The 27,563-nt window shown below is 41.6% G+C and overlaps 1 protein-coding gene across 1 annotated transcript in view; it reads left to right on the top strand.

The window, feature by feature from the left end:
- Positions 1–27,563, top strand: part of IQCJ (IQ motif containing J) — a 701,797-nt gene that overhangs the window by 660,572 nt on the left and 13,662 nt on the right. The window contains exon 5 of the mRNA XM_069212622.1: positions 10,253–10,271. Coding sequence (XP_069068723.1) covers positions 10,253–10,271 — 19 coding nt within the window. The remainder of the gene's footprint in view (positions 1–10,252; positions 10,272–27,563) is intronic.

The raw sequence follows: 27,563 nt of genomic DNA, 5'->3' as shown, positions 1-27,563 counted from the left end.
AGATTGGAGGGAGGAGGGACGGGGGTAGATTTTCAGGGTTTGGGTGGTGGGGTAGCGGCGGGTCTAAGGGTTTGGGGGTGGGGGTTGGAGCAAGGGGGGCCTGCCGTGTCACATACAGGTGACAGGAATGAGAATTCCTGTCACCTTTATGCTTTCTGCCAGGGATTACCTGGCAGTGTATCCCGCCAGGAAATCCCTGGTGGAAATGGGATCATTATCCCACCGGAGATCTGGCCTCCACCACTGGATCGAAAGTGGCTACTGTCGGCCCAGTGTTGATTCTGGCCTGGCGGTGGGTAGTAGTGAACTGGCTGCTTTAAAGCCAGTTAACTACGTTTTTCTTTATATGGCGGTCTGAACTGCCATGCCGTCTGCGGTAATTACCGCCACCTCCGGCGGAGCGGTCATTACCCCCTTGATCATAATGACCACCTGAATCAACCACAATTCAATTCATAAACACACTTTCTGTCTATCCACCCACTAGCATTTACCTCAAGCACTACATTTACCACGTCTTTTCACTGCAATATTCCGCAAAGGCCCTCTGGAAAAAACTGCCACCACTTGCCACTGGTGTCATGGCTTGAAAATAGGGGTGGTAATTAAAATGGACTTTGAACCATACACAAGGCATTATTAATAGTAGAAGAAAGTGTTGGCTAGCTTCGATAGCAGGCTACTAATCTTTTCTAGACAATGCAGACCACAAAATGTATCTTTAAATTTTTATTAGAAGTGTTGCCATTCCCCATTTAATTGGTACTCAGTCTATCAAACATGAAGCGCTGGAAAGTCACAACCTGTGACCTGAAGATTTACTACACAAGTATTCATAAGGGACTCAGTTTACTTACTTGTATTAGAGAGTTACTGCAAGAAGATGTGTGCTGTAATATGAGCAAGGTATACTTTGTTACAAGGTATAGAATTGGTTCATTACAGAACATGTAAAGCAATTTAGAGGATTTAGTGAAGTAGAACAGGTTAAAAGAGAATTGTTTATTTTGTAGATGCAAAGAGGTTTCAATTTAGAATGGAATTAGGGCCACAGTTAGAGGCTTGCAGGTGGCCAAATATGTCTGCTGGTCCGCTCTGCCTACTGGGTCAGAACATGCCTTGCATCCATATCCTTAGCAGAGGACCACTCTTCATTCTAGAAATCCTCTAAGTGTCAGCAGAGATGGCTTTACTAACATGTATTGACTGCCGTGGCAGATGCACTGTGGTAAAAATGGATGGTGAAAGGGCATGGAATTGTTTCGTTATGTGTATGTGTCTACCTCACAACACACAACAAATGGTATCCTGAAGTATGCGCTATATAGCCATGTAAAGGTCAGGCTTGGTGAAGACCAACATTTTCATTAATTGGAAGAATTCAAGAACAGAGGGGAGGCTGATGTGCACAGCCAGGTCTCTCCAGGTGGGAGAAGGCACAACCACCAGATCTGGTTCAGCATTTGTAGGGATGTGTTTGAGTAGGAGTCCAGCTGAGCAGTTGTCTGCAAAAGTTTGTGCAGGTGTTGAGGTACATGGGGCCAATGCTGTGCAAAGTTTTGTATGTGTGCATGAGGAGTTTGAAGAGTGCTCCTCTGTGGATTGAGAGCCAGTGGAGCTTTTCAAGGTGCAGGGTAATGTGAGTGTGGGTAGAGAGGCTGAAGGTGAGCATAGCCACTGAGTTTTCTATGGACTGTAGTCTTCTGGTCATTTGAGTGTTGATTCAGCATGGAAAGTGTTGCTGAAGTCCAGCTTGCTGGTGAGGAGGGCTTGGGTGACAGTTCCGCCGTTTAAAGATCTTCTTGAGCATCTTGAATGTGTGGTTGTCATATACTATTCCTGGCCATATAGTGAGGGTTTTTGATGCTGGAGCCAGCTGAGCCTCTCCATCGGCGGTTGCCACCTGGAAATAGTTTAGGAACAGCTAGAACAATGGGGAAGAATCCCCTACGGTTTACACTGAGAGTCCCATGCATCGAACTCGAAATGAGGCCATTAGAGGGGTTATACTTCGTTAAAAGGTCAATAATAATGTCTTTACAGAGGAGGTGATACTATATATTCATATAGGATTCATGGTGGTATGGGTTCACTAGTTAAATCCATGATGGCTCTTTATGGAGGCATTTTTAAAAGGTAAACATGTCTCTTTGCAGCAGAGATTGCACTGTACAGTCATACAGCACCCTGGAAGAGCTGATAGTCTCTGGGGGAAAGAATCTTCTTAGAAGAAAAGATGGCACGGGACACCCATTCAAAGAATATTAAAACTCTATCAGAGGCAAATTGAATGAAGTGATTCTTTTACCAAGCAACAAGATGAAGACATATGCCAGAGGTGTGAGACTAATGCCTGGTTTATTGAATCTCTTACTTAAAGTAGGCCTGAACTCGCCTCGCCATGCCTCATTAGGTGAAGATGTTTAATTGAACGGAGACAGCATTTATGTCTGACCAGGGCACATGCTGATGAGAAGAGAATTGATAGGAGACGAGCAGTCGCCAGCAGGAGGTGCATGGGCGCAGGAATTAAAAGCACCACAGTGCAAGGGAAGGATATTGCTGGTGTATATTATTTCTGACATTTACTGCTGGGTGTAATAATGCCTCCTTCACGTCTCACGCTGTAGTCCTGCAGCACTTCTTTTATATTTTAGAAGCCTTTTGTGCTGCAAGCCAATAAAAAAAAATCTACATGCCGCAGTACGGTTTGGAATGGTTGCGTGTTTTTTAAACACTGCGTTATCCTTATCTGTTTTGAATACTGCCATTTCAGCACTGGGCTCGCCGACACAGACTGGACGGCTTTGTCTTGCTTTTCTCAAAGCGCGAGGGATTCTGGGACTGATTCTGTGAGCCGCACACTGTGGGCTGTCTTTTCACGGCTAGTGCAGGCCTCTCGAGGGGGCCTGCTGGACAGACTGCATGAAATGATAACGCAATGAGCGCGCCTTCTGCCATTCTGGATCTGCTCCTTAAATCAGCTCCCGGAGACAGAAACTCAATACAGTAGAGCATGTTTTCAGATAAAGCTTAAAACATGAGCTGTGCGGATTTTAAGGTATTTATTTTGATGAATTCACCTTCCCCGCTAGCTTTGTAGCCTTATCTCATACATTTTAATACAGTAAAGACATAGTTAAGATATATGTCCTCAGTGAGTTGAATTTAAACAGTAATGTGAGCCTCATATTGAATTACTACCGCTTTCCAGCTTTTTCAATTGTTTATTGATTTTATCAAAATCCCTCGCTTCAATAATTCATTTTTCAGACCGTAGTCATTCTGAGAGGTGATAAACAAAAGAACTTAATGCATTAGTGTAATAACTTGATAATTACATGGAAAAGAATCAGTGTGTTCTGTTTACCGTCATATTCTGAAATGGAGGCCATTTTGAAATGACTACTCACTTGTGACAAATTATTAAAAGCAATTAAGAAATCCATTTTTCTTATTACATGCAATTTCTGATGTCAGCACATACCTCTATCGAGGAAGTAAATAAAAATGCCATTGTTGGGAGAGATAATGGACTCCCAGCATCAAAAACCCTCACTATATGGCCAAAAATAGTATATGACAAAAAATTGCATATTTTTTCAAGGGTCATATCTTAATTACAGTGGTGATGTTAATGTCAGGTCACGAGTGTTGATTTAATCACTAGGGTCCAGATTCTGAAAGATTTAGCATCGGGTCAGTGTTGTTGTTTTAACAGTAAACCTACGCTAAACCTTTTTTGCATTTACAGTTTGTGCATTGGTTTGTGTGGCAAAGTAACACAAAGCAGCACAAAATGCTGCTTTCGTATCTTTGCGTCAAGGGGGTGTTACATGGATGGTACATGGGCGTACCCATGCTGCCACCCATGGCTGTTGATGCTAAACCCCATTCTGAAAGCTCAGAAGAAAGGGTTTAGCACCAACAATTAACACCTTTCAAAAACAGGCACAAAACAGAGAAATGTTTTTATTTCTTCCTGCTTTTCTGACTTTGCAGGTGTGCTGCACTGTACAGCATACATACGAAGTGAGAAAAGCATTTGCTCTTGTCTAGGCATAGTATTTTAAACAGGAATGGTAGCCTTTCTGTACATAACCTATGCTAGACTCACGAACACACCCTAGCACTATGGTCCTAAGGTGTGTGTGTGTGTGGCACAGCTCAGCTGAAATCAGCACCGGCGCTAGAGAACGGGGAGGCGAGTGCCATTTCTATGTGAATATTGCACTTTCCTGCTCTTTTTTTGTTGTGTAGTCTTTTTGGATGCTGCATTGCGCTGTGTGACACCTACCAGAATCTGGACCTAGATGTTGTTCTGCCTGTCAGAGGCATAAATAAAGCAATAACAGACGCCCGTTAACCCAATAGGTAATGTCTCCCCCCGCCTTCATTTGGGTCAGTGCAGGCATTGACCAGAGACTTTGTAATGGCACCCCGTGCCCTAATTCAAGCAAGAGGCGTGGGACCCACACTGAACCAGTTAAGATACTAAAGACAGCTACAATTGAAGTGCAATAGTCCCCTCACACCTCGTTCCCCGCTGCTACTGCACTTCCAGCACTAATGACTATGCCCCTGGCATTGACAACAGTTTTCTTTTCAGCAACATAAAAACAAAATCTATTTTTCATTGAACTGGAAATTGAGCTCTAACAACTACAACCACGATTTAGTAACAGTGCCAAAGAGTCGGCATCTAAAATATCATCTCCACACAGGAACTGTAGTTAGTTTTACAGTACTTTCCATTAAAATACACAACTAATAACCCCATTGTTTCCTCTAGCTAGACAATATTCTTGGTTTTGCCAAGGCATTGTGGAAAGGATGAATATGTACAATCTGAGGTGTGAACACGCGTGTGCCTTGGTTGTGTCAAGCTGTCATACCAGAGTACATGTTGCCCAGTGCACAGTTCATAGTTTTGTTTCTGACTGGGCACTATTCACCATCATGAGTTAGCTACACATTTCTGACCAGTTCTTAGTATCCAGTGCTCCGTCACTGAAGCATGTTAATTGCCCATTGATTCCTAGCCTCCATATTTATAGCTATTTGATCCTGTCTGTAGGTGCATGATTGCTGAATCTTGTAGAAGTACAGACGGCCTGATTTACAGAGGTAAACTTACACTTTTGTGTGAATTTACTATTTTTTGGTATTCCCAAACTACCAGATAATAGTACGTTTACAACTGCAGAGACTGCGAAGTTTGGCAGAGAACTCCGTACATAAAAAGATAGACCTGGCCCTGATTAAGGATATAGTTTTCTGAACGACTCCTAATGATCCACACATGGATCCTTTTGCAGCAGATTGGTGTGAGCAAGCTCTTGCACTTACCAAACAGAAAACATAAGTTTCTCCCTGAAAGCAATCTGGTGACATAATGCGTCAGAAATACCAAGAGACAAAAATTTACTGTCTGGGTGAGTCTATCACAGCCATCATGCGGCTTTGCTTCTCCTATAGCATTGTTCAGCTGATGAAAGGATTCCATAAGGAAATCTTTTCTGGCCTTTCTGAGTGCTGCAAATGACAGATGTTACTACTAACCAATTGAGGGTACTCAATTTACTGACCTAGGGGAGAATGGAAGGCTGAGTCAGCCTTGATACTTGAACTCATGACCTAGCAATTGCCGCTTTGTTCACTTAGAGCTCAAGTTGCTAAGCTATCCTTCTGCACTGCTGAGGAATAAAGATTTCAGGGAGACATGCGGACCTCTTTTTTGATTTGGCAAGGAATTCAGTTATCAACAAAAAGGGAAGTACATTTTTAAATAATAGGTTTAATTTGGAAAGCAGATACTTGCTTTCATACAAAATTTCATACACAATTGCATATTCCTATTCACAATTCCCACCAGACAGCCATATTATTAACAGATACAGATGTGCTTCATAAAACAAAAGCAAACATACGACTTGCGTATGCCAATAAATGGATTTTCTTCAGCTACCCACAATCCCGATTTACAGATTCATGATGGTGGAATTTTACTTATGCAAATACTGGGTGAGACTGGTTTGGGGGCATTGCAAGTAAGTTCAACTTTCAAAATTAGGTGAACACCTACAAACCAATATGTTTCCTACATAAGAAATGCTCAAAGTGTACTACTACGAAGAACGAAAATTGTTAGGAAACGTGCAGAAAAATAATAATGGAATTCAACTGTACTCACCAGGTAACTTGAGTGAAGCAGTGGACTAATTGATCCTGGGTACAATAACTGGTTGCCATTTGGGCATTGAAACCCATCTCGACCAAAAAGTATATTATTAAGGCCATTTTTTGGAATGTAGCATCCCCAAGCAGGCAAATGACTGCTGTCTGTAGCTGCATCATCCATGGAAAATGGCACATTTTTGCATTAAAATAATTAGAGTTTAAGGTGTCAATAACTATAACTGGAAGGACATTTTAATTTAATCTTTGAGGGAAATGAATGCTAAACCATGCTAGTTCATGGGGTGGCGCATATAAGAGGATTTTTTTGGAAACTTGCTACTCATTGAAGATCCCTACTTCCAATTCCTCCCTGCACAATAGTGGCTTCCCAGAGTAATGTTCTTCCATGCCCAGAACTGGCCAGAAGAAGCTGTGCTAGCTATTCCACAGATGTTTTTAGCACAAAACAAATATTCCTAATTTGTGTTGCCCACAGTTGTTTCAATTTTTTAAAATAGTGAAATTGTGGAACCATTGATTCCAGCCATACATTTCGCATCGACAACATAAAAAATCAATTGGCTAATTTACAAATCATGAATTTCATTGTATATTATTTTGATTTTTTAAATAATTTTGACAATCAAATTGAAATGTATTTTACAGTGGGGGGCCGAACCTGTTTTATTATCTCTGCAGTCGTAATTGTAATCCTACTAAATGTGAAATTCGGTATTAAGCGACACAATCGGAATACAGCCGTGTGTAGCATTAACAGATACTTGAAAACACCACGAGCGCAAGCACATTGTGTTACAAGTCGTGTTTTATTAGTAGTCAAATTAATGAAAAGTTAAATAAGTAAAACCAAAGAAGTTTTTTTCAGAAAACATTTTAAAAATAGACTTAGCAACACTTATATATTTATAGAACGATATCTAATGTTCACAACACCGACGCCTGTTAATTGCATGTTCACTGCTTGATAATATTTTTAGAACACAATTGTATTTTAATAAACCTCTTGCATATTTCTTACTTACCAGTTCAGGACTCCCACCAGAGCCTCTCTGTCTTGGGGGTGGTGTGGGTGAGAGAAATTAAATGACGAAGTTTAGCCAACATATACACTATGTGAATGAAAACAAAGCGTGATAAATGGCTATTGAGTTAAAAATACATTGCAGATAGACTGTGCCTTACGAAAAACTGAACCTAGCAAGCCTGCCTTTTAGCTTTGCCAATGCTTGTGTTGGGTTGTCGTTGCTTTTGAAAAAATTTATTTTTAGGGAGCTGTCCCCCCCAACAACATATTTAATAAATGCTAAATAGCAAAAATATGTTTTAGCCTCAAAAAGTGCACATAGTAATAGTAGCTTCTGCCGTAAATGGTACTACTTTTTAGGTGGAGGTGCTTCTTGTGAAACAGGAGAATGCTGTCACTCACAGAAAGTTAGCCAATGGCTGAAGTGGGCTGACCCATTGCTCCAATTTGTACACTATTGGGGAGCTATGAATAACCCAACAGTAGATCAATGGATGAAGATGGATGGCTGAAAACCACTATAATAAATATATTATATGCATAATGTTAGTAAAATCAGAAGCAGGCTATTTGTGACACCTGCTTCATTTTCCTGGCCATCTACATGCGTGTTATGCGGAGGGTTCAGTAAATGTAATGCTGCAGCAAAACCATTGAAGTGTCCAAAGCACAGGAGTAAAGAAAGCTTGTAGGCTTCCCAATAGCATATAGACTTTGCTCGTCTCCCAATGAAATGCTAGCCCGTGCAAGTTACATTGCCATCACTGTGCCTTTGTGTTAAAGGTCAGCAATTATTCAATCTTGTGTGACACAGAAGAAAGTTTTTATGCATCACCTACCTAAACAAGCATTGACAAAGTCAATAGATATGGCATAGGGAAGCTACAGTGATGGGTTATATTATTTAAGTTGTTTTTAATTGCAAGCTAATGTCATTAAAAAAATAAATGGAAGGAAAAAATTAATCAAAATTAAAAATTAGCAATCACATTTCTTTTTAATATAAGAGGACTGAAAATTCCTAAAATCAAGGTGTACCTAGAACAGGCATACAAACCTTAACTGAACTGAATAAAAATATGATTATTGTTCACACATGGCAAAGACGCTACTGGCTTTCCTACCCTGAATACATAGCTTAAAGACCATAAGATAATTAAGTGCATAAAATTATGACACTGATTCATGTTACTGATAAATTGCATGCCTAGGGCTTGATTTAAGAAAAGTGGCTCTGCATCCACTGCAGCACCACATTTCTTGCGCCCTTTAGCACCCCCCCTAACGCCACCATGTGTGAGCCATATTTAAGATATGGCACACCAAGGAGGTAGCTAGGGAACTAGCATCAACATTTTTTACGCTAGTTTGGCGCTTTGCAGGATTAGCGTAAAAAATGTTGATGCTAATCCTGCACAGCATATTGAGGCCCATTATAAATAATGGTGTGCCACCTTTGAACGCCTGCTCTGGGCAGGCGTTGAAAATGCTGCAAAAAATGGTGCAAAGAAATCACAATGCCTGGCGCAGGCATAATGTGGCGCAAGGGGTTACAAAGTGGCGTGATGCATGCATTTGCACCACTTTGTAAATCTGGGGTGGGGATTTTGACCTTGTTGGAACACATTAGCGTAAAAAAAAAATGACACTAATGTGGCACAAGGAGGCGCTAGGCCCTCTTAAATCTGGGACCTAGTGTTAATCTGCAGATGTGTTTACCAGTTTGTATGCATAGAATATATTTGTATGTCATCTAAATAGCTTGTTATATTTTTCAAAACTTTCCACACAACAGTCTTGAAGCTGTAAAGCGAACACCCCAAAAATTCAAACTCGAAAAGACCGAACATAATGAATAATATGAACAATAACATTTCAGTACTAAATACACAGAATGTATAATGCTTTGCTTGCTACATATGCTTATCTACCTAATGGCCTCCTTGATAATAACTGTATTGTATAATATTCTAATTGCACTTTCATAGTGCTTCATACTTTTAACGTAGCATTATCTGATTAGTTCCAGGCTATACCATGAAGGAAATCAAGGAATGCCTGGCTACAAAGTATTAAAAAGGACCGCAGACTCTCAAAGAAGAATGGAAGTTGCTCCGGAGACCTGGGGCCCTATTACATATAGGGCACACTTTCCCTGTCTATGCCACGCAGAGGCACAATGCAGTACTTTCCTGGAAATATCCAATAGGGTCCTAATCACAAATGAGATAAAAGAAGTGAAGTCCAACCCCAGCAGAAATGGGAGATGTGCTGGCATCAGGCTTCCCATTATTCTGATAAATTTTAGGAAGAATGGGTGAAAACACTCAGTAACTTCTGATAGATGCTGAATGCAATCCAGAAAAACACAAATTTCACAAATAACTTCTTATTTTCCAGAGGAAAGTTTGAAATAGGAGGCATTTACCAGAACCATTAATTAGTACACCCTATGGGTCTAATATATTACGGATGTGGTAAGTACCTCACCCTTTCAGGATCACTAGTAACATTAACCTACCTTTTAAGAATCTGCTTACTTCTTTCCTGCAGAGCAGGGGTTTAGGCATAGCCACTCCAGGCAATAAAACATAAATATACATTTCTCTCAGCCTGGGACGAACGAATTACTTCTTCTAGTCCCTTGAAAATGGAAGTCTAACTGCGTCCAAAAGGGATAGATCCATGCCAGAATTTCAATATAGCCACTATGTAAATGTATGGCCACTATGTAAATGTGTTCCATTAAGATTTGCTGCAGATATATTTATTTGAAATGGGTATCATGAGAATCTGGAATGGATCCTTCTCTCCTGAGCCTAGGTTGGACATCTTTTTCTAGAAAAACTCAACATTCATGTTGATTATTCAGATCCTATTATGCATGGTAGTGTTTGAATTGTTTAACACAGTATTTATTGCCTTTCTGCCTCTCCCAGCATCCTTCCCAGAATGTGTTTATCATCTTCTGTTAGCAGGATTGCTGATCCTTTCCATCTTTTGAAAGCTCAACGTATCCCTTTTCAGGTGAAAGATGAATTATTTGGTAAGTTGTTAAAAAGTGACGTTAATGTACATGGAATCGAGGTTTTGATATTTAAATGGCACATACTGGTACAATTGAGATGCTGTGTTCTCTCCAATCTGTGCCAAGTTCCCTTACCTGTTCCTTCAGAAGGGCAATTTACCTTGTTCTTCCTACACATCCCTTTTCTCATTAAAAAAAAATCCTCAATAAACATTGGTTGAAAGAAGCAAAGTTCTGAAATACTCAGAAACGCCCCTGCAAACGAAATGACCCACCGCTCAGCATGGAACAGCTGTTGCATTTTATATGTGGGCTACCCACTGTCAATTAAGTCAAATCCATAAGCAGCTGGACCTGCCCTGTGACCTGCCGTAATTGATCGCGTAATGAGCCTTTCCAGTCCCTTTCACATCATCCCATTGGCATGAAAGAGTAGCACAGCACTTATAAGTGAGTGATACAATAAAAATAATAGCCCCAGTACAAGCCGAGCTGGCAGGCGGTGGGTGTGAAATGGCGGCCAAGCCACGTATAATTGTGAAACATTCAAATGTCAGAAGTGAATCGCTATGAAAATAATAAAAATATGTCAGCAGTGATTAGCGGGCTTTCATGTACCAGTAATTGTTGCAGTAAAGAGTGCGTGTTAATTGCGGACTGGTTGATTCTTTTGTGAAACAGAACATCCAACAGTTAAATGTCTTATTATGAAGGTGGACATTATATGTATTTTTTAGCAAGGTGACATATTTTAGTGAGATATATGCATGAATATTCAGCAGATGTTGTGACGTCATTTATAGTTGTAATGTATGCCTTGTTCAACGGAATGAAAAGTATGTTGAATTTCAACTGAAATATGTCACTTTTTAAATTTTGTGTACCACCACAGTTACAAAGGGCTTGCATTTTAACATTGTGCTTCCAAATGACTGCTTACTGAACTTTTTCATTTTTACAAATTTGGAACCTTATGAATGAAAAAGTTCTGTATTGATAGAGTCTCTGTTGAAGTTGCGGCAGCAAGAAAAACTACACTTGAAGCAAGCATTGGCAAAGTCAAGAGGTCTAGCTTTTATTCAGGAACGAATGCAAACTCTGACAAGCGCAAGGACTGTTTTGTTGGGGTTGATCATGTGAGTGGAAGTTGAATGGTAGAGGGGGTGGTAGCAAATAGGCGTTGGTAATTGATGGCAGTCGATCCCTGGCAAAAGTATTTAAAAAAGCCTATTAAAATTAAAAATATATACAAATTATGGTTTTCTGCATAAAATGTGTGTGAGAGAAAATGATTGAGTGTTTAATGAATGAGTGTATTTTCACCTGCAAAAATATTTGGAGTTGCATTGCAAATCAAGCACTCTCAAGGACGTGTAATGATGCACCAACTAGTATTTAGCATTTAGTGAGAGAGCATTCATTGACTGATGCAGGAACCCCTCTGCCAAACTCTAAACCAGGCCCTTAGTCTGTTTTTTGGAAGTTGAAAATGTTTAGCGGTATGAACATGCAGACTGTTGCAGATGAGGTCTCCGATAGGACAGATAACCTTCTGATAAGGAGCAGCTGAACTGGAGTTACTGTTGTGGAGAAGAACGCAGCTGGACCTACCTCAAAGCCAGGCCATCTGGCAATGCACTGTGGAATCGACGAGCAAGTAGGTCCCAGTTTCCTCTCAGTTCTCAAATCACCTTTTGGCAGAGAATATTATAAGTCCCAGGTTTTGAGTTTTGGTTGGTTGGGCACTTTTAGCACCACTTATGAGCACCCAGGGGTGTACACACCTCAGACATGTTCAAGGTGCATTTTAAAAGATGTAAGGAGCCTTTTGTGTCCCTGTTGCTTTGAACAAGAGACCAGCAGACTAGCCCTGGAAGTCGCTCTGGTTGCCATGGGCTCAAACAGAAAAGCAGGTCTCAAGCAGCAGGGCAGACCACTGAGGACACAAAGCAGTCTTCAGACAGCATGGCAGTCCTCTTGGAGCAGAAGGCAGTGTTCTGAAGTCCAGAGAATGCCACAGGCAGGAGAGCAGTTCTCTGAGAGCCCTCCGCATGTCCAGAAGTGAACTGAAGAGTGGGTCAGAGGGTCCTATTTTTATATACCTAGGGCCAGTTTTAAAGTAGAAGAAACTTCTAGAGTCTTTCCTCTACAGGTAGTCCCGAAATATTCTGCCTTCCTGCCTAGGTTGTACTGGATCTGCGGTCACAAAAGGCTAGTGTGAAGTTCTTTGTGTGTGTGCTGAATCAGCACCTTTGAAATGTATATTAGGCTGAGCACAGTTCTAACCATATCTGGATGACCCATCCTGCCAATGTGTACTACCAATGCTTGCTCCCCAGTGTTACTGTTGTTAATGCGTCCCTTTATGATAATTTATTTCACATCAGGACTCGTTTTAGGCCAATGAATCTTGTGACCCAGTGGTGAGACACCGTAGGATGAAATAACTGATCAATATGTCGAGCAATATATCAATGATGTCATCAATATTCACCACCACAATACACTTTATTTTGGTAATAGACATTAATCAAATTATCGACGCAACCATGACCTTTCAGCCATGAATAACCACACCTTTTGATAGAATTTTATGACTTTTATTCCCTATTGATTACAACCTACTAGCAGAAGTGTCAATCTCAAAACCAAGAAGCATAAAAGCATAGTCACAATATGGCAATTGTGATAAGATTTCATTAATGCGAGAATCACAAACATGAGAACATAGCACGGCGTGAACATAGATCAGAATACAGCAAGTAATATATATGTCCCAGTTCAGCAAAGCGTAACATCAGTCATTTGTCTATTTGCGTCAGTCAGAGTGAATTTCCTATCCTAACCACTAATTAGCATCGGCATGTTGGGCTTCATGCAAAACAATTTAGAACACCAATTTAGAAAATATCTAACTATGGCCTCTATTAAAAAATAAGCAGTTGGTACCTAGAAAGGAAAAGCAAACAGACAGATTACAAATCGCATTGTCATAATTACCCTCCAAGGATTAGGTCAGCACACAGGATCAGTCTTAGTCTTCAGGACATCAGTCGAATCGCCATCAGTCTAACCTCGTCTAAAGGACAGGGGACGCTTCCCTCATAAGGGGGTGAAGCGTAAAGGACAGTCTATGGGTGAGGATGATTTATTAAGTCTCAAATCACCATACAGAGTGACAGAGTTTCTGAATAAAATCAATAGCATTCCCTACCTAGTTCTCTTGATCCTTCTGTGACATGGGTTTTTATACCTTTTTTGTAATACCTTCCCCCAAAATTCTCTTGGACATTTACTATACCCCACTATCTTTAACCTATCAAATTAAGCATTAGGTAATTCCAATTGTCACCCCATGATAATCCATTCCATTTTGATTGGTCTTCGTAATTGACGCCTTCGGAGGTGGCACATCCGGATCTTACTTCACCATTTGGCACGTCTTCTCAGGTCATGAGTTTCCTTTGTCCATGGTTAAACGTCCTTGTACATTACATTAATCTACTTTTGTTTCAATTTTGTACATAACTCATACTAAAGCAACAATCATGCGAATGAGAACAGAATCTAGGTTGATAAATGAAATGAAGAAAAGGAACAAATGCAGGGTCATGGCCCTCTGCGAGTCGGCACAGTGGAAAACAGAGAAAATGCTTTAATATGAGAGCTAGGCAGCTAAATCTACAACTCACGCTAACTTTAAGGCCTATGAGATTTGAATACAAATGCAATATCGTAAATGTTAATATAAACCATAGCAAGAACATTTTACTCATCATTGTTAGTTCACGTATATATTTGTGACCACACACATTATAGTCGTAATTCAGATGCGTGTTTAAGCAGAACACTAATTATTGTCGTTTTTATGTAGCATCATTAAACATTGATATAAGCATTTCACTTTTAGTATATGTAATATTTAAACTACGCTCTCTCACTGTCTAGGAGGTGTGTACAAGGGCCAACTGCCAACTACACCTAGTCATGTGACATATGGTTCAAGTTGCAAACACCAAATGGTTAATACAAGGAAATGCCAATTTTCTAAAAGTGGCATATTCAGAATTGTGAATATTCTCTCACTCTCGGGTCCTTCCATCTGTAATGGTATGTTCCAGTTCCCTATCATTCTCAGGGATAGGCCTAATGCAGTGTGTGCTCACATTCAAGATGGTTATCAGCTTTAATTCCCAGTTGAAGCCACAACAGATAATGTGCCCTTACTACAAGTGATTCATTTGAAATTTCTACGCTCAAACTAAATGCTTCACTTGACGATCGTGATTGCACAATGCTAAATGCTTTTACATTACCAAAAAGGTAATAATTAGCCAATATCACACCTTTATATAAAACTGTAAATGCATTGATAAAATCTGGAGTTGGCAAGGCAAGACTTGAAGCAAGCAAGGTCCAGGTGCTATTGCAGGATAGAGTGAAGTATTTGATGCCCATGAGACTTCAGAACAGGAGGCAAGCCATCAAGCCCTTGGAGTAACTTTGGTTCTGGTGATGTAGAATGCAGGTTCAGTCCTTCTCACTCCCAGGGAAGGAGGGCAGGAGGCACCAGGACAGCCACAGCAGATCAATAGTTTCTTCAGCAACACAGAGGTCCTTCCACCCCGCAGAATGTCCGCAGGCCCAGAAACGTACTGAAATGATGGTGTCTGAGTCCAGTACTTACACCCAGTTGTGCCCTTGTAGTGGGGGAGACTCCAAAGAGAGAGCCTTTGAAGTGCAAAAAGTCACAGGTCTTCCTGTCCTGGCTCCAGACAACTTTCTAAAAGTGGCATTTTCAGACTTGGAACTTAAAACCTGATTTTAAAATAAGTTGACATTTTAAATTGGGAGTCCAAAGACATCAAACTCGAAATATCAATCTTTCTCAATTAGAAATTACACTTATAAAATTGAATAAGGTAACCCCAAAGTTAACCTATAGGAGAGGTAGTCCTTGCAGTAGTGAAAAACACATTTATGAGTTTTTTAACTACCTGGATATATATGTAAAACTAAACAGTACATGTCCAACTTTTTAAATGCACTGCACTGTGCCTTGGTGGCTGTCTAGGATTCATATTGGGGTGACTAACATGTGTTAAAAAAGAATGTTTGGGCCTGGCAAAAGGGTTAAATTGCCAGGTCAACATGGCAGCTCAAACTGTGCACACACGCTCTTCAATTACAGACCTGAGCCATGTGTGAAGGGCTACCTCGGTGGATGGCATTAGTGCTGAAAACCCATTAGTAGCATCTAATTTACAGACCCTGGAGACAGGTAGTGCACTTTACTAGGGACTTGTAAGTACATTAAATAAGCCTGTTGTGGATAAGCCAGTGTTGTAAGGGAAGAGCACATATACTTTAGCTTTGGTCAGCATTCCTAAAGTGTCCAGACTCCTAAAGCCAGCAAAAATGAAATCAGCAAAATAGGAGGTCAGAAGGCAAATTTCAGGGTAAACCACATCAAGGATGCCAGGTCAAACACATGTTCTCCCAGCTGAAAATGGAGAAAGTTACCCAACCCCTTCGGCGTTTACTTCACTAAGGCAGAAGAACCTGGAGACACCGTCAGCATTGGCGTGGTCTGTTCCAGGATGGTGTCCCAAAATTAAGTCCATTTGCTGTAGTAAGATGGTCACCCTCAACAGTTTGGGATTCTCACCCCTCATTTGAATTAACCCCATCTGAGGGGCCTGAGGCCTGTCTAAACCCGGAAGTGAGTACCAAACAGGTATGGCCTTAACTTCTTCAGTGTCCAAACAACAGCAAAAGCTTCTCTTTCTTTGTCACTCCACCTCTGTTTCCTGGGAAGCAGCCTCCTACTGATAAAGGCTACAGGTTGTTCCAGGCCCTCTTCATTTAGTTGTGACAGCATGGGCCCTACACCATGGTCTTAGGCTATGTTTGAACAATACATTCATGGGAGAAGTGAGGGGCCTTGAGCACTGCTGTTGTGCACATGGCCTTCTTAAGGGTGTCAAAAGCTTTCTGACATGTCTCTGTCCAAATCACCTGACATGGATGCTTGCTAATAGTCAGTTTTGTCAAGGTCGCCACAATGGTGCAATAGCCTTTAATGATTCTCCAGTAATAACAAGTGAGGTCTAAGAAGGTCCCCGCTTCTCTCTGCGTCCAAGGGGATCCCATGCCAGGATAGTTTCAATTTTCCCTCGAGAGGCTACGCTTTGCCACCTCCCACTTGGTGACCCACTTAGGCCACAGAACCGTGCCCTATCTGGACTTACTTGCCTTAACAGCCAGGACTGTGCTCTGCAATGCCTGAAGTACTTTTCTGAGGTGGCACAAGTGCAGTACTTAATTTGTGCTTGTTGTTTCTGGTGCGGAGCACCGGCACTTATTTTTGAGGGCCAGCGCTTATTCTTCTTCCTCAAGCATTTGCTGCGAGCAAAAGACACATATGAGGAAGGTGGAGGAAGAGAAAAACGAAAAAAGCGTCACAATGGGAGAAAGCAAAAAGATGCAAAATGAGTTGAAAGGGCATCGAGTGCTTTAAGTGGATTGAAGAGGCCCGAGATGGCTTCAGGATTACGCTGCCTCAGTATTCCGTGTTGCCACATCTAATTGCAGCAGCCGCATGTTTAAGAGGAGGGCTTTGGGCACCAGCACGTTCATATTTACAAATTAAGCACTGCACAGGTGGTCCTCCCAGCTAGAACTGAAGAGTGCAATGTCATCTAGGTAGGTGGCACTGAAGTTCTCCAACCCAGCCAGGAACTGGTTGGTCAACTTCTGGAAGGTGGCGTGGCGTTCCTCAACCCAAAGGGCATGAACCACACCTAGACGTGCCCTTCTGGTATAGGGAACGCAGACCTCTCTTTTGTCCCCTTGGTAAAGGCAATCTGCCTGTACCCAAACGTTAAGTCAGACATGCTGCGAAACTTGGCAACCTCAAGCATATCCATGAGTTCATCGGCTCTGGGGATGAGGTGTGTATCAGCCTTGGTGGCCACATTGAGTCCACGGTAGTCCACACAGAACCTAAGTTCAGGTGTGACACCAGGAGGGGCAGCCATGGGGACCTACACCACTGGTCTGGACCAATGGCTGTTTGAAGACTCAATAATCCCTAATGCCAGCATCTTTGGAGACCCCCTCCGTAATGTTGGCTCTCATCTTACCATGCAACCTGAAAAAAGTGTTCTTTACAGGTGTGCTGTCCCCAGTATCAATATCATGGGTACATCATGTTTTGAGTCCTGGGGTAAGGGAGAACAAAGCGGCAAATTGCCCTAGCAAATGGAGGAAGCTTCTCTGATGGTTTAGAGTCAGTGTAGAGAACAGGCTGACAACCTCCACTGACCCATCCTGCACCTTGGAAGACAGGAGGACAGGGAGAGTTTCATTCTCTGCGTCCACCCCATCATCTGTAACCAAGAGCATGGTAATCACACACCTCTCAAAGTGGGGCTTGAGACAAATAGTGTGCTGGTCACTCAAGGGGTCATAGGAATCTTGAGGTCCACTAGGTAGGTGACCTCACTGCTGCATTCTCTCGCCTTATATGGCCCAGACCAGTGGTCTTGCAGAGCACAGAGTTCTACAGGCATCATCACACACACTTTTTGGCCAGTATGAAACTCAATCAGGGTGGTATTCTGGTCATATGAGTGCTCCATGTCCTCCTGACTAGTTTCCATATTGTCCTGGGTAAGTTGCTGGATGCAGGCTGTTTGGTTGCGAAGGGCCAGCATGTAGCTGACCACATCTTGGGGAACTGTCTTCCAGAATATCCCCAGCGCTCCTTCACCAAATTAAGAGGGCCTCTCACAGGATGCCCACACTGAAGTTCAAAGGGGCTGAAGACAACCCCCTTCTGTGGTACCTCCCTGCATGCAAACAAAAGACATGGCAGGAGGATGTCCCATTTTTGCCCCATGAGTTCAGGCAAATCCATAATCATTCATTTGAGTCTTCGGTTGAACCTTTCAACCAATCCATTGATATGGGTGTGGTAAGGATTGGAGAACGTGTAGGTTACTCCACACTCCTACTTATGTAGGACACAGGTTGTTCCAGCATGTAGCTTTGAGAGCATGGTCCCTACATCATAATCTTAGGAATCTGTTTGAACAGTAAATTAATGGGATAAGTCAGGGGCCTTGAGCACAGGTGCTGTGCACATGGCCTCCTTCAGGTTGTCAAAAGCTTTCTGACACACCTCTGTCCAAATCACCAGATGGGACACTTCCTGGAAGTCACTTCGGTCAAGCGGGGCACAATGGTGCCATACCCCTTAAGTCTTCGCTGGTAATAATCAGTGAGGCCTTTCAAGGCCTTCACTTCTCTCTGGGCCCTGGAGACTTCCCAAGCCAGGATGGGTTAAATGTTGGCCTGTAGCACCAGTGCACTTTGCCACCTCCAGCTTATGACCAAAGTGCACCACAGTGCCCTATTTGACACTTACTGGCCTTGACAGTAAGGACAGAGCTCTGCAGTGCCTGAAGCACTTCCCTGAGATGGCAGAGGTGATGCTCCCCGCTAGAACTGAAGCCTGCAATGTCATCTAGGTAGGTAGCGCTGAAGTTCTCCAACACAGACAGGACCTTGTTGACCAACCTCTGGAAGGTGGCAGGGCTGTTCTTTAACTCAGAGGGCAAGGCCCAGGACTGGAAGTGCCCTTCTGGTGTAGAGACTGCATACATCTCTTTTGCCCCCTTGGTCAAGGAAAACTGCCATTACCCAGATCTTAAGTCAAATTTGAGGAGGAACTCTGCACTCTAAGCCAATCTATGAGATCATCTGTTGTGGGGATGGGGAGCGCATAAGTCTTGGTGACCCTGTTGAGTCCACTGTAGTCCACACAGAACCTAAGATCAGGTGTGACAGCCTTGTGGACCAACACCATTGGGCTGGACCAAGTGCTGCTTGAGGAATCAATAACCCCTCATGCCTGTGTCTTTTGAGATCTCCTCCTTTATGCTGGGTCTCACCTTCTAAGCAAACCCATATATTTTGTTGTTTACAGGTATGCTGTCCCCAGTAACAATATAATGGGTACACCATGCATTGAGTCCTGGGGTAAAGGGAGAACAAAGATGCAAAGTGCCCTAGCACCTGGAGGCAGTCTCTCTGTTGGTCTAGGGTCCATGTAGGGGAGAGGCTGACACCCTCCACTGACCCATCCTGCACCTTGGAAGGCAGGAGGTCAGTGAGAGGTTCACTCTCCTCTTCCACCCCAACATCTGTAACAAGGAACATCGTAATCTCCGATCTCTCAAAGTTCTGGGTACCGGGTGGCATGGTCCATCAAGGCCAGAATGAGTCTGTTGCCCATGGCTGTCCTGGGGTCCAGAGGCCCAATGATGTCAAAGCCAACCCTCTCAAGGGGGGTGGTAATGACTGAAACATTTTGTGGGAGCCTTACGCTTCCTCCCTGTCTTGTTAGGTGAGGTAGGACCTACAGTACACATCTGTGCAGGTAAGGTAGGACCTACAGTACACATCCAAGGCCTTCCTCATTTGAGGACAATGGAAATGGGTGACAAGCCTGATAAAGGACTTATCTTGTCCCAAATGAACTGGCGGCAGCACATCATGAGCAGGTAAACTGCAAACACAAGCTCTGCAATGGCACTCCTGTGCCATGCTTGAAGGCCTACTGCAGTGAGTACCACAATCAGTGCTGCAAGCCCACTAGTAGCATTTAATTGACGGATCCTGGTCACAGGTAGTGCACTTATATATAAAATTAAATATGTCACTTTTGGAAAAGCCAAAGCCAATGTTATCATGTTTTAAGGGAAGAGAAAATGCACTTTAGGAATGGTCAGTAGTGGTAAAGTGCCCAGAAGCCTAAAGCCAGCAAAAACATGAGGTCAGAAGGCAAACCGTCAGAGTATCCACACCAAGGTTGCCAGGACTAACAGAATTTGTGAGTTGTTCACTACCATGATATGACAAACTTAAAGGTTCAATGTTTTAAATAAAATGTATCCTGCCCTCTGGGCTTTTGAGGGTCTTTCCTAGGGTGACATATAAACATAAAAAGGTAAGTTAAGCTTTTGCAAAAGGTTTATTTTGCGAAGTTGAGCTGGCAGTTTTAAAATGTGATGGCAGGACTGACAGATGTTGTAAGGAGCTACCTAAGTTGGTGGCACAATAAGTGCTTTAGGCCCACTTGTAACTTTTAATATACTGGCTCTGTCTTGATGGTTTACCACTTTACTAGGACATTAAACTATGGAAACATAAGTAAACTAAATATTCCAATTGGGTGTAAACCAGTTTTGCCATGTTTTAGGGCGAGCACACAAAAACGTTAGCACTGGTTAGTAGTGGTAATGTACTATGGCCAACAAAAACATAATCAGCAAAACAGGAGGGGATGACATGTCGAACATCCTCATTTTAGAAGGTTTTTATGCATATGTGTTAGCTAGCAAGCCCTTTCTAGGCAGGATCACCAAAAAAGGGAGAAACAGCTAATATGGCATAACAACCGTTAAAATCTGGAGCCTAACTAACAAACCTATTTACATGTGAAATTTTGAAAAAAATGCTTTAAACCCTTTTAGTAACAAGTAATATTACCTTGCTTTGGTCCAATAATAAACGTGTGAAGTCCGTGCAATGTCGAGGAAGTGGGCTCTTCATTACGTGATTACCCTTGAAAATAAGTGGATGTCCACAAATGTGAGATTGTAGGCATTCTCCAACTCCCTTCTGGCACATTATCATTATGGAAATGATTACAGAGTAACTCCCCTCATGAGTAAGACCAAAACATTTTCAAGGGTGGGAAGAGGGAGTGAACACCCCAAACCTTTGTGATGTGCTTCTTGATGTTTTTTTTTTGCTCTGTACCCACATTTGTAATATGGCACAGGCTCAGGGGAACGTGATCCCTCATGTACATTATTCGTCGCCAACAAGTAAATGAGGAATAACCCTTTGTGTATGCTCTAGTGCAAAATATGCCATGGTGTTATTCCTAACCTTCTATCAAAACAAAAGTCCCTTGTGGCCCAAGTGTGTCTTTTGTAATATGATACTAGAAAGTCATAAATTTAGGTTATAAACATGCTGATGTAGAGATATGACTTTATTGTTGAATCAGGCCCTGAGTGCCCATCCCATCACCTTGTAACCCAATACTTTTCTTGAGAGAAAGTAACCATAGTTAATAAAATCCTCCATCATCCATGAACTCAGTTCTTAGTAACATCTATAGGATTGGGACCTCATTACATGCAAAACAGGCTACGATGTCCCATACGGAGTCCAAGAATTCAAATAGAAATCTGTACAAGACTGCTTAACAAAATCATTTGCCAGAGCAACCCCATGTTATGAGAATGTACACAAAAGCAAAATGCATCATCACTGCCGCAGATTTTCATCCTTCCCGTGTTCCACATTTCATGTATTCACCATTGTCCCTGCTACTGATGGTCAGTTTTCAATTTTAAAAACCTTGCCTGAATCATTTCCTTTTCATGGTTAGAGGTGGCAAATGTTTTGTTATACATGAAAATGTGGTACCTGAATAGCCTGTGTCCTACCAGCACACAAAGGGCTGCATACTCCCTGTAGTTAGACTGGAGCCACGGCACATAAGGCAGGATGCCTGGGGACTTCAAAAAGAAACCTCTAGAAGCTTCTCCCATCTTCCAGAAGAGGGGCATCAAGTATTAGTACTAGACCCCAGACACCATCTCTTCAGTATACTTCTGTACCTGTAGATACTCTGCCTGGAAGAAGGATTGCTGTGTTGCTGAAGGACTGCCACTTTGCTGGACTGCACTCTTCTAGATTACTGCTTCGCTTTGCTGGTCTTTTGATGTGTGCTGATCTTCTGCCTGCTGCCCTCATACCGAGGTGGAAAGCACTGGACCTACACCTTTTCCACCTAGAACCCTAGAGTGACTCTAAGGGCTATATGTCTGGCCTCCTGACTTGAGCCTTGGGGACAGAAGGCTCCAACAGCTTTGCACCTTCACCTGTACTTTGTGAATCTACCCTGCCCAGTGGTGCAACCCCAAACCTTTACCCTTGGAAGTGGGCCTTAGGTGCACTGACAGCCTCAGTGGATCCAGCAGAAGTGACGCATCTACTGCTGAGTGGCGCAACCCAAAGCGGAAGTGACACATCTCTGCTGCTGCGTGGATTGGAACAGATTCAAAGACCCACATCTCATCACAGTCCATTGCTGCACCAGAACAGCCACTGTGCAACGCATCCTCAGCACAGGCCCTCACAAACCTCATTGACGGCAGCCTCAATGATGACAGTGGACTCCGCATCGCAGCCTCACAGCTTTTTTAAATGGATACATCACCCTAACTAGGCAATGCATCCCCAACTCCAGACTTCACGTCACAAACCCTTGTTGGCAGGATCTCCAACAATGACGCAAAACGACCTCACACCACAGCCTCAGTGCAGCTCAGATCCTATGTATCACTTGGCTGCACAAAACATCTTCAACACAGATCCTCGCAATGTTCAGCAAACTTGGAATGAAGGTACAGGGTTTAGCGGGCCTAACTGGGTCCATGTAGGTCACATGAACTTGAGAGTGTATCCTGGCCCACTGCATCCAGATATCCATAGTTGCCACTTTAGGCACTGTTTTTACTGAAATCTTCTAAATTAAATAGCTCCAAATTTACTGGTAGGATTTTTCCATTTTGGTCTTGTGTTATTTATTAATTATAACTCTATTTTTAAACCCAGTTGTGGACTCCTTTTGTGTTATGTTTTCACGGTGTCACTGTTACACAGATACTTTAGACATTGCCTCTCAGTTAAGCCTGATGCCTCTGTGCCAAGCTACCAGAGGGTTGACAGTGAATAATTTAGGATTTTCTTGTGACTTCTTCCTGAGAAGAATTGTGGTTGCTGCTTAAGAAGGGTTCCACCCCCTCAGCCAGTAACCCAGTTTCTTACAATGCCAAAACCCAAACATCTGCCTTTATACCAGTAATGGCAAGCAGCATGAAGCAGAGTGAATTGATAGATGTCACAGAGTAGTACTATTAGAGCTGGGACAGCTAAGCTCAATGAATAAGACATTTTCATTAAAATAAAATAAACACCCTCCTGATTGCATTAACCTTATAAGTTAAATGGAGCAAGGCACAATTTAATCTCATGCCTCCCAAACAGATGAGTTTAGAAAGAAAAAGCAAATTAGTGTTGAAAAGTACCACAAGGCGGTGATTGCCTAAGCAATGGATGTGCAATATAAAAGATGCTTTAACTAACACATTGAAAGGGTCTCATTTTCAATCTTACATTTTCCTAAGACCAGTAACATTTCTCCTACTGGACAAAGATATACATTTGTCTCATCAAGGGACCTGCCATTTAAGCGTGCTAGAAAAGTGGAATGTGTGATTCTTTAATCAATCAGTTCCATCTCTGTTTTGAGAGTGAAAATATCATGTTTTCATGTTTAGCAAAACATTTGCTGCCTCTAACCATGAAAAGGAAAGGATTCAGGCAAGATTGCCAAAATTGAAAACTGACCATCAGTAGCAGGGACAATGGTGAATACATGAAATGTGAAACATGGGAGGGGTGAAAATCTAGAACACATTTTACAGGCTACTAAATGCTTTCCTACAGATTCATGCTGTATTCCTTGACGGGGGAGACAGGAGTGGAGTATAGCTTGGGACTGCAAAGTTCTGATGGCAATTATTATGTTTTTAATGTGAATATAAAGAAGAGATTGTTGAAGTTGACATTGCTGATTGATGCCACACAGTACATAAAACCAATAGAAAGGTGCTACAAAATCACCAATCTCCATTCCTTTTCCTGCATTTTCGACCAATCTTCAGGGCAAGAGGTCCTGTTGTTTGGCTTGAAAATGCAAATACGTGTATGGGCTCATATACTTCCTACAAACCATTCACAATGATCTAATGAATTGAGATTTTAAGCATGACACTAACTGGAGACTAACTCCAAATACAAAGCAACATCATTAATAGTTATAACAATATTATCATGCATGTTATTTTTTTATGTGAAGTGATATGGCATGGCTACATGGTATAGATAGCCTAAAGAACACTCTGTCCTTAGGTAGCCACAAATATAATTTTAAGTTTACTTATTCTTTGCAATGGAAAAGGTGTGCACAGCTTTCTTATTCCTTTTTCTATTCGCTTCAAGGGTTCCCAAAGTAACATGTTTTTGATTAGAGGGTTTGCAAAGAACTATCAAAGACGAATATTAAGAGTTTGGAAAACATTATAAAGAAAATTGCCATCTGTATTGATTTCACAGTTTTTTTTATTGACATATACTTGGAGGATTTGTAATCTATATGGCTGAATATTAAACCAGGCTTTTTGACATTGGACACAAAAGGGATATTGTGTATTCATTCCTTCACAATCTTGTTGATATCTTTGTTTGACTTATGTTCCATCTTCAGAGTTTTCCTCTTGGAATAAAATTAGGATATTTATTTATTAAGTGGTGACTATACTTAAGGTGGATAATATCTTTCTGACCTGTTACGTACATTACAAGTTTAAGAACAAACATTGACAAAGCCAGCAGTCTTGCCTTTGGGGTATATTGACTTTGCCAATTGCTTTTGTACATCATCGGGATGCTGTGCCACATCATCAAAATTAAAAAAATTATCAATGGCAGTTAAACCATTCCACTCATGTGCACCAAAATATTTTTAGCATTAAAGCACAAATTAAGGGAAAAAAAAAACAATTACCAGGTGGGTGGGAGGGGGAGAATAGCAAACAAATGAGAGAGTATGTCGCGTAGAAGGGAAGCACATGACAAAGGAGAGCAACATGGAGACAAGGGGGAGAGAAGCACACAAGGGAGATTGCTTGAACAAAAAAATCTGAGAAAATGAGAGAAGGCTGCAGGGGGAGCAAAGCAGAACTAAGTGAGGGAGAAACTCAGAGTGGGGAAGAGAAGTATACAAGGGGGAGAGCTGGAAAACACATACATTCCTGAAGAGTGCATAAGCAAAAAGAAAAAAGTAGTTCCCTGAGCAGTGGCAGGGCACAAGTAAAACACACTATGCTCCAGGAGAGGGAGAAACACAAGATGGACAAGCTATACCATATAGTAAGGAGCAACCCAAAAGCAGAAAAATAAACTAATGGTGAAAAATTGGTGCGTTTTAAGCCCACTATAAGAGCTTGGTAAATTAACAATATATCTTTGGCAAGTCTGGTAGTCTGGACCTGAACAGATTGACAGAAAGAATTAAGATGGAAGGATATTTTTGATGAGTTTGTCAGAGTTCAAGAATGTATCAGGTTTAGAAAGAACAATCCACGCAAAGATAAATGTAAAAATTAAGTGTTCATCCTACCAATGGCTCAATTTAAACTATTTTAACACATTTGTAGAATTCAAATCAAAAGTAGTGATGATATTCCACTTAGTAGTTCCTCATTGAGGGGGTCATTCCGACCCTGGCGGTCCATGACCGCCAGGGCCGGGGACAGCGGAAGCACCGCCAACTGTTTCGAACAACATTTAACCCATTCTTGATATTTCACATTTCATGTATATGCATCAAGTGGGAAAAGAGATACCATTGATTTGCTAATAGTTTTGGCAGTGCTGCCTAATACATCCGCCTATAATTTGGAAGACATGAGTTTATTGTCAGTATTTGTATGTTGAGTTCTGTGTACTCCATCCGCTCAGTCTCTTCATCAGGCAAAAGAGAAAGGAAAGTGGAGAAAAAAGGAGAAATCACTTATCATTGTCCATGATAATGTGAAGAATTGGCTATTATACAGCTTTTGAATGTTTAATAATTTCCATAGCTTCATATTAAATCAATTTCCAATGCTATAAAACACACAAACTTACAGAGGATCATAAAACATTAAAAAAACATGCATTACACCTGAAAGACATCTGTGAGAACACTGCATTGAAAATGTAATCATATGCTTTACATTCCATGTATTCTCAATAATAAATCATATTGAAAGTCAGAATATTATGTGTTTTCCTAGGAATGATTTTATTGCCTTTATTATGACCTGGAACATATTTATAGATGCATGTTTCTATCGATCCACTGAAATACACCAAATGATAAAGTTGAATAAAAAAATCTAAACGTAGCCAAATATAATTAATTGTTTGCCAAATTTCGTGCTGATTCATGAAATGAAACCAACATTATGAACACAGCAAAAACACCTTTTTGTACGTTATGTTAAGCTTAACCTACAGCATTTTTATTACAACTTTGCACCCCTTGGAAAATTTGCAACAAAGTTTGGAAATATACATTACATAAAACGTCATATTGTCATAACTGGTGCAGATTGGTGAAAGTGCTGAAAACGTATAATACAAGTCCCAAAAAGTGCTTTCCCTTTTAACATCGAAATGCCTGTTGACAACTAGCTACCTAAAACAGAAAAAGGGTTCACTAGATGTACATTTGATGCATTTTTATTCAGCTTTTACATAGATATACGTAAAAACGAAGTTTCCCATTGCACATCTATCTGTTGTGTGTACATGCCTTAGTATATTCCTGCACATCGGGAACATTTCAATATGAGAAACACGAATTCTTATGGATCCACATTTCTAACTAGCACTGGAATTAACTGGCTGCTGATCTCATACCTTTCAGTGACCATATCCTTGATCTTTATTGCTTTGTGGCTTCTTAGCTGGTTGCAAAGTCTTTTATAACCTGAACACCCGATCACCACCTTGTCCAACGATGGAAATGGGATATCTCACTCCATTTATGTGAATGTTTTCTTTAGTTAAATGTTTTCTAGCATTCTCCTAGCATGGGGTAGGTGTGGGGATTAAACTTCAGCACATATTCCTTTGCTTTCTCCTGGTAATTTGTTTGCATCCTCCCTATATTGTCCAGTTGCTGGGTTGGTGGATTCAGACCCACCCCTTACCTAACCCATGGGGGAGTAAGGAATTTCTGTTGTGCAATTTTTCTTTATATTAGAGTTTACTCAGTACCTTCATATGGGTTCTTCTAGTTTTTGTGCTTTTGCCCACCAACCACATATGGGTCAGTGGGAGATTTATAAATCTATTTTACTATCCAGATTATGCCCAAGGACCTCATGGGTTATTTGCGCTCCAGCATACATTCACCTTATTAAAGGGCAGGGGAAAGAATGCAACCGCATTTCAAGACAAAATGAGTACAGGCGGGCAGGACAGCCGGTAGCTGTATCCTTCTCACAGTTGCCAGCATGACACTGGTGCAGTTACCAGGTCCCCCTCCTTCCATCTTTGAAGTGTGAAGGAAGACCAGGATGTGTGCCAGCTTCTCCAGTGTTTATTTTG

This window comes from Pleurodeles waltl, chromosome 11 (assembly GCF_031143425.1).
Source record: "Pleurodeles waltl isolate 20211129_DDA chromosome 11, aPleWal1.hap1.20221129, whole genome shotgun sequence".
NCBI classification, from domain to species: domain Eukaryota; kingdom Metazoa; phylum Chordata; class Amphibia; order Caudata; family Salamandridae; genus Pleurodeles; species Pleurodeles waltl.
Note: the sequence above shows the minus strand (reverse complement) of the source record. Positions and strands in the feature narration are given on the sequence as shown.